We start from the raw sequence: 12,915 nt of genomic DNA on the forward strand, positions 1-12,915 counted from the left end.
AGGGGCAGTATTATAGTAGTTATATTCTTGTACATAGGAGGCAGTATTATAGTAGTTATATTCTTGTACATAGGAGCAGTATTATAGTAGCTATATTCTTGTACATAGGGGCAGTATTATAGTAGTTATATTCTTGTACATAGGAGGCAGTATTATAGTAGTTATATTCTTGTACATAGGAGGCAGTATTATAGTAGTTATATTCTTGTACATAGGAGCAGTATTATAGTAGCTATATTCTTGTACATAGGGGCAGTATTATAGTAGTTATATTCTTGTACATAGGGGCAGTATTATAGTAGTTATATTCTTGTACATAGGGGCAGTATTATAGTAGTTATATTCTTGTACATAGGAGGCAGTATTATAGTAGTTATATTCTTGTACATAGGGGCAGTATTATAGTAGTTATATTCTTGTATATAGGGGGCAGTATTATAGTAGTTATATTCTTGTACATATGGAGCAGTATTATAGTAGTTATATTCTTGAACATAGGAGCAGTATTATAATAGTTATATTCTTGTACATAGGGGCAGTATTATAGTAGTTATATTCTTGTACATAGGAGGCAGTATTATAGTAGTTATATTCTTGTACATAGGAGCAGTATTATAGTAGCTATATTCTTGTACATAGGGGCAGTATTATAGTAGTTATATTCTTGTACATAGGGGCAGTATTATAGTAGTTATATTCTTGTATATAGGAGCAGTATTATAGTAGTTATATTCTTGTACATAGGGGTAGTATTATAGTAGCTATATCTTGCACATAGGAGCAGTATTATAGCAGTTATATTCTTGTACATAGGGAGCAGTATTATAACATTCTTATTATAATTTCTGATCATTCTAAACTTTTAAAAAATATAGCTCCAACCGTGTGATAGTTGGAGCGCCCCCAGATACAGGGCCACGGGGTACTCGATCCGGGGTTGTCACGGTAGCTAGACCCGGTCCGTGATCCTGCTAAGGGGCGTCCAATGAAAGGTGATGGTGCAAGGTGCGAGGAATAACAAGGACACAGGTTGCAGTCTCTTTACCTTTTTGCTGAAGGCTTCGGGATCCTCAATCCGGAGCACTGCTAACAGGGCTGGCTGAGACCGGCCGGTTCGAGGGCACATCCAGAGTTCCCTTTGCAGGTGGAAATCAGTGTCTACCTTCTAGCGCCTGTGTGTTGTAGTCCTTCCCTGCTGAGCACCACGGGATCGTCCTCATAACTGTCGTATCTGTTCCTTCTCTCTCTGTCCCCCAGATTATATGGCTAGGACGCACCTTTATGACAGGTAGGCCTGGAGCTATTCTGGGACCCTAGAGACGCTCCTCTCCTACGATTGCCTCCTATGTCCTTCTTAGGTGTTGTATGGTAGACAGCCAACCTGTAATTAACTGTCCTGCCGCTGTTTGAAGTAATGCGTGGAGTCTGTTACTTCCTCGGTGCTCCGGCCACCGGCTACGCGCCTCAGAAGGATGTTGCCAATCTCGGGGCATGACTCCTTCTGGTTCTATCTCCTTCGTACTATGATCCCACTTCTCACTTCTCCACAATATCCTTCTCTTCGTGTCCTTCCTTGAGATACCGCCGCAAGGTAGTGCAGGCGCGGTCCCGTAGCAATCTGTCCTTTCTGCTAGGTACCTGCCAGATTCCCAGTTCTGACAGGTCCTCCCTGGAGCTCTCCCAGGCTGCGTTCTGACCTCACTTCCTATTCAACCCCCAGTTTTACAAGTGTGAGCAGTGGCCTAATACATAGTGCCTTTTGCTCCCCCTGGTGGCCGGAGTGTGAAGTGTAATGTGTGACTGTGATACCTGGTCAGGTGAACTCCTTTAGTGCAATCAGACATAACATCACTCCCCTTAGTGGGAGAGCAACATTACTGCAACGACCAGGACTCTGGGGCGCTGCACTAGATCTTCATTGCAGTGTAATATATTGAACCTGCAGTAAGTAGTCTGTGGCTCTGATGCCGGAGGTGTACTCACTGAACTAGTATGGAGCAGGTAACTATATTGTACAGTAGAGGTAGGGATTTTTATACAATCTCTTCCATCCAGGCTTCCGCTTTAATTGTACATGGACGCTGCAGTTCTGGCTCTGACAATGGGGGGAGTATTTTCTTTTTCACTTATGATTCTTTTTTCCAGACCCTCCTGAATGACCCCTTATATATTGGGCTGAAACATAAACGGGTCCGTGGGAAAGAATACGATGATTTGATTAATGAATTCATGAAGGCCGTGACCAACAAGTAAGTGTTATTTTATTTGCTGGCAAGTGGGATCTATGGACATTTTTGACCTTGTTTATTTTTCTTTATCTTATGACTTTATCATACATGTGAATCTAAAATTTAATTTGTGTAAATGCACATGGGACATATTTGCTGCAGATTTTCCTCGTGGATTTGAGAGTGGAAAATACAAATGGTTGCGCATTTTAGTAAGCAGTAAATTGCAAATGTGATTGTTTTGACAAGCAGAATGTCATAGTATCCATCTATAAACATGGGAATAACCCTTTAAAAATAATTTTTCAGCGGGCTTTTGCTATGTAATCCGACAGATGCATGTTATAGGGGGAGAGACCTTGATTCCAGCGATGTGTCACTTGCTGCTCTGCTATTTTGCTAGAATCACAGTTTTCTCTGATGCAGATCTAGCAGAGCTCGGAATGCTGAGCTGTGTATAATCCCGCCCCCACCTCTGATTGGCACCTTTCGGTCAATGTACACTGTGCACAGCTGCCAATCAGAGGTGTGAGGTTAGAAATAGCAGCTGACTAGGAGGCATGAGACACCTAGTCCTGTAGTGATAATCTCCTGCTGATAAAATACTGATTTATTCAAACAGCAAAACGCATCCTAATAAGTGACACATTGCTGGAATTAGGGTCTCTGCCTCTACATCGTGCTGCTCTCAGATTATCTGTTGATAGATTCCCTTTAACTTGCCTATGATTTCTATGATATTTCCTGCTACCACTGCTGCTGAATGCCACTTTTGGGAATCTGGAACCAATGACAATCCCTTTATTGTCTGATTCTTCTCCACATTAGGGGCAAGAGTATAAAATAACGCTTCTAGGCGCCAATGCACAATCTGTAATGGCCGTCCCTTAGCTGGCAATGATTGACATCTTTTGAGACCTAGAATAAAAAGTTTGATATTCCCCGATCTCGATTATTGGCCAACACGTTTTTATTATGTTCATCTTCACGGCAGGGTTCTTGATTTCCGCTGTGTTTTTTTGCATAATCTTCTGCTTTTTTCACGTTCTCTCCCGTTACACTGAAGTCTGCTCTGTTTCCTGCGAGGGCGCTGCTCTGTGTGACGGTGACGAGCGTGAGCAGGATCCCCGCCGAGCGCAGGATCTTCAGGGAGAAGCTCTCTGTACGATTTGGGATTTCCCAGCTCGGGATGAAATCTCTTCTGTTATTTTTTCCTGTTTCCAATTATGAGAAGTGAATGGAAAACACATGAGGCGCGGAGCGGAGTGTGCTGCGTCACCACATTGTGAGCACTCTTCATCGTCCATCTGTTATCGCACACGTTTCCCGAGCAGTCCTGGTGCCTGCGCCGCGCTCCCAGATATCTCCGCAGGACGCTATATAATGTACATACCACATTCACTATCCGGGGTCAGAGCAACCTGCAGTGATGGTATGTGGTTACCACGGTAACTGCACTTCTTTATTTTGTACTTGACAACGAAATTTATTTTATAACCTGAATGCTGACATGTCAAAGTATTATTATGATTATTATTTATTATTATAGCGCCATTTATTCCATGGTGCTTTACATGTGAGGAGGGGTATACATAATAAATACAGGTACAATAATCTTGAACAATACAAGTCATAACTAGTACAGGAGGAATGAGGACCCTGCCCGCGAGGGCTCACAATCTACAAGGGATGGGTGAGGATACAGTAGGTGAGGGTAGAGCTGGTCATGCAACGGTTTGGTCGATCGGTGGTTACTGCAGGTTGTAGGCTTGTCGGAAAAGTATCCTACATGTACTCCTGTTTTCTGTAGTGGCTATTACTGCTCACGGTTGGGACTGGCCCTTTAAGATTGTATGAGAAGTAACATCCTGTATTATGCCCCAGAGCTGCACTCACTATTCTGCTGGTGCAGTCACTGTGTACATACATTACATTACTGATCCTGAGTTACATCCTGTATTATACCCCAGAGCTGCACTCACTATTCTGCTGGTGCAGTCACTGTGTACATACATTACTGATCCTGAGTTACATCCTGTATTATACTCCAGAGCTGCACTCACTATTCTGCTGGTGCAGTCACTGTGTACATACATTACACTACTGATCCTGAGTTACATCCTGTATTATGCCCCAGAGCTGCACTCACTATTCTGCTGGTGCAGTCACTGTGTACATACATTACATTACTGATCCTGAGTTACATCCTGTATTATACCCCAGAGCTGCACTCACTATTCTGCTGGTGCAGTCACTGTGTACATACATTACTGATCCTGAGTTACATCCTGTATTATACCCCAGAGCTGCACTCACTATTCTGCTAGTGCAGTCACTGTGTACATACATTACATTACTGATCCTGAGTTACATCCTGTATTATACCCCAGAGCTGCACTCACTATTCTGCTGGTGCAGTCACTGTGTACATACATTACATTACTGATCCTGAGTTACATCCAGTATTATACCCCAGAGCTGCACTCACTATTCTGCTGGTGCAGTCACCGTATACATACATTACTGATCCTGAGTTACATCCTGTATTATACTCCAGAGCTGCACTCACTATTCTGCTGGTGCAGTCACTGTGTAAATACATTACATTACTGATCCTGAGTTACATCATGTATTATACCCCAGAGCTGCACTCACTATTCTGCTGGTGCAGTCACTGTGTATATACATTACATTACTGATCCTGAGTTACATCCTGTATTATACTCCAGAGCTGCACTCACTATTCTGCTGGTGCAGTCACTGTGTATATACATTACATTACTGATCCTGCGTTACATTCTGTATTATACTCCAGAGCTGCACTAACTATTCTGCTGGTGCAGTCACTGTGTGCATACATTACATTACTGATCCTGTACTGATCCTGAGTTACATCCTGTATTATACTCCAGAGCTGCACTCACTATTCTGCTGGTGCTGTCACTGTGTACATACATTACATTACTGATCCTGAGTTGCATCCTGTATTATACCCCAGAGCTGCACTCACTATTCTGCTGGTGCAGTCACTGTGTACAAACATTACATTACTGATCCTGAGTTGCATCCTGTATTATACCCCAGAGCTGCACTCACTATTCTGCTGGTGCAGTCACTGTGTACATACATTACATTACTGATCCTGAGTTACATCCTGTATTATACTCCAGAGCTGCACTCACTATTCTGCTGGTGCAGTCACTGTGTACATACATTACTGATCCTGAGTTACATCCTGTTTTATACTCCAGAGCTGCACTCACTATTCTGCTGGTGCAGTCACTGTGTACATACATTACATTACTGATCCTGAGTTACATCCTGTATTATACTCCAGAGCTGCACTCACTATTCTGCTGGTGCAGTCACTGTGTACATACATTACATTACTGATCCTGAGTTACATCCAGTATTATACCCCAGAGCTGCACTCACTATTCTGCTGGTGCACTCACTGTGTACATACATTACTGATCCTGAGTTACATCCTGTATTATACTCCAGAGCTGCACTCACTATTCTGCTGGTGCAGTCACTGTGTACATACATTACTGTTGTGAATTCCGTTCTGGAGCTCCCTCCTGTGGTTGCTAATGGTAATTTTGTGAGTTCTGCCCTTGGGCTCCCTCTGGTGGTTTCGAGTGGAACTGCTGCTCCCTTAGGTAGCTGTAGCAGCTGCCTTCACTAATCGCCTTGCCTGGGTTTGCTATTTAAACCTGCTCTGGGCTTTAGTCCATGCCTGCTGACAATGTTCTTGGTTGGATTTGGTTCTCTCCTTGGAATTTTCATATGGCCAGTCCTTGTCTGCAAAAGATAAGTTTTTGCTAGTTTTTGTTTGTCCATTTGTTTGGACTCTATTGCTTTGCAATTATGTCTCTTTTTGTCCAGCTTGTCACTATGTCCTATTCAGGCTAGCTGGAATCTCTGGGAAAGCAGATTTGCCCCTCCACACCGTGAGTCGGTGTGGAGTTCATTTTTGTAAACTCTGCGTGGATTTTGTAGTTTTTATTACTGACCGCACAGTATCCTTTTCTCTCTGTCTATCTAGTTTAGTATTGGCCTCCTTTGCTGAATTCTGATTTCATTTCTGTGTTCGTCATTTCCCTCTCCATTCACAGTCAATATTTGTGGGGGGCTATCTTTTTTTCTGAGGCAAGATAGCTTTCTATTTCCTTCTTTAGGGGTAGTTATTTCTTAGGCTGTGAAGAGGTGTCTAGGGAGAGTCAGGAACATCCCACGGCTATTTCTAGTGTTGTTGTTAGGTTTAGGGACTGCGGTCAGTAGAGATACCACCTTCTCAGAGCTCGTTCCATGTTGCGTTTTAGCCACCAGGTCATTTCAGTGTGGCCTCTTAACCACCAGGTCATAACACATTACACTACTGATCCTGTACTGATCCTGAGTTACATCCTGTATTATACCCCAGAGCTGCACTCACTAATCTGCTGGTGCACTCACTGTGTACATACATTACATTACTGATCCTGAGTTACATCCTGTATTATACCCCAGAGCTGCACTCACTAATCTGCTGGTGCAGTCACTGTGTACATACATTACATTACTGATCCTGAGTTACATCCTGTATTATACCCCAGAGCTGCACTCACTAATCTGCTGGTGCACTCACTGTGTACATACATTACATTACTGATCCTGAGTTACATCCTGTATTATACCCCAGAGCTGCACTCACTAATCTGCTGGTGCACTCACTGTGTACATACATTACATTACTGATCCTGAGTTACATCCTGTATTATACCCCAGAGCTGTACTCACTATTCTGCTGGTGCAGTCACTGTGTACATACATTACTGATCCTGAGTTACATCCTGTATTATACTCCAAAGCTGCACTCACTATTCTGCTGGTGCAGTCACTGTGTACATACATTACTACATTACATTACTGATCCTGAGTTACATCCTGTATTATACCCCAGAGCTGCACTCACTATTCTGCTGGTGCAGTCACTGTGTACATACATTACTGATCCTGAGTTACATCCTGTATTATACTCCAGAGCTGCACTCACTATTCTGCTGGTGCAGTCACTGTGTACATACTTTACATTACTGATCATGAGTTATATCCTGTATTATACTCCAGAGCTGCACTCACTATTCTGCTGGTGCAGTCACTGTGTACATATATTACATTACTGATCCTGAGTTACATCCTGTATTATACTCCACAGCTGCACTCACTATTCTGCTGGTGCAGTCACTGTGTACATACATTACATTACTGATCCTGAGTTACATCCTGTATTATACCCCAGAGCTGCACTCACTATTCTGCTGGTACTGTCACTGTGTGCATATATTGCATTACTGATCCTGAGTTACATCCTGTATTATACCCCAGAGCTGCACTCACTATTCTGCTGGTGCAGTCACTGTGTACATACATTACATTACTGATCCTGAGTTACATCCTGTATTATACCCCAGAGCTGCACTCACTAATCTGCTGGTGCACTCACTGTGTACATACATTACATTACTGATCCTGAGTTACATCCTGTATTATACTCCAGAGCTGCACTCACTATTCTGCTGGTGCAGTCACTGTGTACATACATTACTGATCCTGAGTTACATCCTGTATTATACCCCAGAGCTGCACTCACTATTCTGCTGGTGCAGTCACTGTGTACATACATTACATTACTGATCCTGAGTTACATCCTGTATTATACCCCAGAGCTGCACTCACTATTCTGCTGGTGCAGTCACTGTGTACATACATTACATTACTGATCCTGAGTTACATCTTGTATTATACTCCAGAGCTGCACTCACTATTCTGCTGGTGCAGTCACTGTGTACATACATTACATTACTGATCCTGAGTTACCTCCTGTATTATACCCCAGAGCTGTACTCACTATTCTGCTGGTGCAGTCACTGTGTACATACATTACATTACTGATCCTGAGTTACATCCTGTATTATACTCCAGAGCTGCACTCACTATTCTGCTGGTGCAGTCACTGTGTACATATATTACATTACTGATCCTGAGTTACCTCCTGTATTATACCCCAGAGCTGTACTCACTATTCTGCTGGTAATTAAAGGGGATGTCTCAGGACCTTAACTTCTGGATATTTGGGCTCCTCCAGTTTTTCCACTTCTTGATGATCGCCTGCTCTTGGCTTCGTCATGTATTGATTATGATGGCTGTCTGCTGACAATGAGGGTTCGTGCACTCCTTGTTTTGGGATCAGTCGGACCCCCCCAGGTTTATTGCAGGATGGATGCTCTTTACATCGTAAATCAGACGCCCCTTGTCCCTCGCTGCGATGCTGTTACACCGTCATCTCTGTGAATATGGCGACATAGGACTGACCGTCCACATTTCAGTAATATGAAGATTCCAGAACCATCAGGAGCCGTCCCCTACAGGCCCCCCGGGGCCACCCCCTCAGGCTGAGGGGCCGCTCTGTAGCTGTAAGATGGGGGGCTTCATTGTTCTTCATCATCATTCCAGTGTAATGGGCTCCACATCCGGTGATGATGGACGTCCGCTGCGGCCCCTGAGGTTTGTCACATTCATCCTTCATTGTTAGAAGTGGAAGTATCAGGATTCTCTTTGTATTTATTGGTTCACTTTCCTCCATACATCATAGTCAGGGTCTTGTCAGAATGGTAAAGTGGTCCGCGGAGCCTGTGCAGCCCCCCGGGGCCTTTCTATAAGCACTTGTCTTTCTGTGTATGATTAGTGCCGCACTGCTGACTGATATCTGCCATCCTGAACACTCCGCACATGGCCGACCCCAACACCGGCAGCCGCACAACCGGGGGGGAAATGGTTAGTAAAAAGTATTGGCAGGATAATCCATATTCTGCATTATGTTCTATTCACAAAGGCTGACGATCTTGTCATTTTAATTCGCATCTAAAAAATTTATTTTATGTTTTTTTTAGTGTTGAATTGCTTTATTTACAGATTTAAAGGGAGTCTGTCACCCCCAAAATGGCAATTAAACGGCATAAACATTTATATAGGGGATGTAGCTCCTTTAAATATTATACCAGTTGTATACGGTTTAGCTTAATATTTGATTAAATAGCTACTTTTTATTTAATATGCAAATTAGGTTGCTACGCTGCTCCCGTGGGAGGGGCCTTGGTGTACCGTTAAGTCTTAAGATTTGCATATGAAAGCCAGCCCCTTTTCTTCTCTTCCTCCTTTTGCAAGAGCGAACCCTGCCTAAAATACAATTGAGTGCCTGCATTGGCGCACTAGCACTGTCCAAAATCAGTTTACGTGTCTGCACTTGCAACCTGACTGTGGATGAACGCAGTGGCCGGCACACACAATATGTCTATGGAAGGGTTCTGACCCCAGAGTGCAGCGGCCAGGCAGGAGCAAGACCTCAGAGCACACCCACCCGCACCCACATTGTGAGCGCACTGGCACTGACCCTTAGAGCACACTGACACTAAGAGCACACTGACACTTAGAGCACACTGACACTTAGAGCACACTGACACTTAGAGCACACTGACACTTAGAGCACACTGACACTTAGAGCACACTGACACTTTGAGCTCTCTGGCACTAAGAGCTCACTGGTACTGACACTTGGAGCGCACTGACACTTAGAGCGCACTGACACTTAGAGCGCACTGACACTTAGAGCGCACTGACATTTAGAGCGCACTGACACTTAGAGCGCACTGACACTTAGAGCGCACTGACACTTAGAGCGCACTGACACTTAGAGCGCACTGACACTTTGAGCTCTCTGGTACTAAGAGCTCTCTGGCACTGACACTTAGAGCGCACTGACACTTAGAGCGCACTGACACTTAGAGCGCACTGACACTTAGAGCGCACTGACATTTAGAGCGCACTGACATTTAGAGCGCACTGACACTTAGAGCGCACTGACACTTAGAGCGCAATGACACTTAGAGCGCACTGACACTTAGAGCGCACTGACACTTAGAGCACACTGACACTTTGAGCTCTCTGGTACTAAGAGCTCTCTGGCACTGACACTTAGAGCGCACTGACATTTAGAGCGCACTGACACTTAGAGCGCACTGACATTTAGAGCGCACTGACACTTAGAGCGCACTGACACTTAGAGCGCACTGACACTTAGAGCTCTCTGGCACTGACACTTAGAGCGCACTGACATTTAGAGCGCACTGACATTTAGAGCGCACTGACACTTAGAGCGCACTGACACTTAGAGCGCACTGACACTTAGAGCGCACTGACACTTAGAGCTCTCTGGCACTGACACTTAGAGCGCACTGACATTTAGAGCGCACTGACACTTAGAGCGCACTGACACTTTGAGCTCTCTGGTACTAAGAGCTCTCTGGCACTGACACTTAGAGCGCACTGACATTTAGAGCGCACTGACACTTAGAGCGCACTGACACTTAGAGCGCACTGACACATAGAGCGCACTGACACTTTGAGCTCTCTGGTACTAAGAGCTCTCTGGCACTGACACTTAGAGCGCACTGACATTTAGAGCGCACTGACACATAGAGCGCACTGACACTTTGAGCTCTCTGGTACTAAGAGCTCTCTGGCACTAAGAGCTCACTGGCACTGACACTTAGAGCGCTCTGACACTTAGAGCGCACTGACACTTAGAGCGCACTGACACTTTGAGCTCTCTGGTACTAAGAGCTCTCTGGCACTGACACTTAGAGCGCACTGACATTTAGAGCGCACTGACACTTAGAGCGCACTGACACTTTGAGCTCTCTGGTACTAAGAGCTCTCTGGCACTGACACTTAGAGCGCACTGACACTTAGAGCGCACTGACATTTAGAGCGCACTGACATTTAGAGCGCACTGACACTTAGAGCACACTGACACTTAGAGCGCACTGACACTTAGAGCGCACTGACATTTAGAGCGCACTGACACTTTGAGCTCTCTGGTACTAAGAGCTCTCTGGCACTGACACTTAGAGCGCACTGACATTTAGAGCGCACTGACACTTAGAGCACACTGACACTTAGAGCGCACTGACATTTAGAGCGCACTGACACTTAGAGCGCACTGACACTTAGAGCGCACTGACACTTAGAGCGCACTGACACTTAGAGCGCACTGACACAGAGCGCACTGACACTTTGAGCTCTCTGGTACTAAGAGCTCTCTGGCACTAAGAGCTCACTGGCACTGACACTTAGAGCGCTCTGACACTTAGAGCGCACTGACACTTAGAGCGCACTGACACTTAGAGCGCACTGACACTTAGAGCGCACTGACACTTTGAGCTCTCTGGTACTAAGAGCTCTCTGGCACTAAGAGCGCACTGGCACTGACACTTAGAGCACACCGACACTAACACTTAGAGTGCACACACACAAACTGCTTTAAAACAGCGATCAATCCTACTTTACTATTCAAATAGAAGGGCGTATTGGTGCACCAAAACATAGGCCATGCCATGGGGCCCCCAAAGCGCTTCATTTGTATACTAAATAAAAATGTAATATAACTTATACATAGGAGCAGTATTATAATATTCTTGTACGTAGGAGCAGTATTATAGTAGTTATATTCTTGTACATAGGAGGCAGTATTATTGTAGTTATATACTTGTACATAGGGAGCAGTATTATAGTAGTTATATTCTTCCACATAAGGGCAGTATTATAGTAGTTATATTCTTCCACATAGGGGCAGTATTATAGTACTTATATTCTTGTACCTAGGTGCAGAATTATAGTAGTTATATTCTTGTACATAGGAGGCAGTATTATTGTAGTTATATACTTGTACATAGGAGGCAGTATTATATTAGTTATATTATTGCACATAGGGTCAGTATTATAGTAGTTATATTCTTCCACATAGGGGCAGTATTATAGTAGTTATATCCTTGTACATATGAGGCAGTATTATATTAATTATATTATTGCACACAGGGTCAGTATTATAGTAGTTTTATTCTTCCACATAGGGGCAGTATTATTGTAGTTATATTCTTGTACATAGGGGCAGTATTATAGTAGTTATATTCTTGTACGTAGGAGCAGTATTATAGTAGATATATTATTGCGCATAGCGTCAGTATTATAGTAGTTATATTCTTCCACATAGGGGCAGTATTATATTAGTTATATTCTTGTACATAAGGGCAGTATTATAGTAGTTACATTCTTGTACATAGGAGCAGTATTATAGTAGTTATATCCTTGTACATAGGAGCAGTATTATAGTAGTTATATTCTTGTACATAGGGGCAGTATTATAGTAGTTATATTCTTGTACATAGGGGCAGTATTATAGTAGTTATCTTCTTGTACATAGGAGCAGAGTTGTAGTTTGTTTTTTTTTGTTAATGGGGCAGTATTATAGTAGTTATATCCTTGTACATAGGAGCAGTATTATAGTAGTTATATTCTTGTACATAGGGGCGGTATTATAGTAGTTATATTCTTGTACATAGGGGCAGTATTATAGTAGTTATAGTCTTGTACATACGAGCAGTATTATAGTAGTTATATTCTTGTACATAGGGGCAGTATTATAGTAGTTATATTCTTGTACATAGGGGCAGTATTATAGTAGCTATGTTCTTGTACATAGGAGCAGTATTATAGTAGTTATATTCTTGTACATAGGAGCAGTATTATAGTAGTTATATTCTTGTACATAGGGGCAGTAGTATAGTAGTTATATTCTTGTACATAG

The 12,915-nt window shown here is 43.4% G+C and overlaps 1 protein-coding gene across 1 annotated transcript in view; it reads left to right on the top strand.

The window, feature by feature from the left end:
- The window catches only part of ME3 (malic enzyme 3), a 227,621-nt gene that overhangs the window by 137,357 nt on the left and 77,349 nt on the right, over window positions 1–12,915 (top strand). The window contains exon 7 of the mRNA XM_069759277.1: window positions 2,146–2,249. Coding sequence (XP_069615378.1) covers window positions 2,146–2,249 — 104 coding nt within the window. The remainder of the gene's footprint in view (window positions 1–2,145; window positions 2,250–12,915) is intronic.

The sequence above is a fragment of the Ranitomeya imitator genome, chromosome 3 (genome assembly GCF_032444005.1).
Source record: "Ranitomeya imitator isolate aRanImi1 chromosome 3, aRanImi1.pri, whole genome shotgun sequence".
NCBI lineage: Eukaryota > Metazoa > Chordata > Amphibia > Anura > Dendrobatidae > Ranitomeya > Ranitomeya imitator.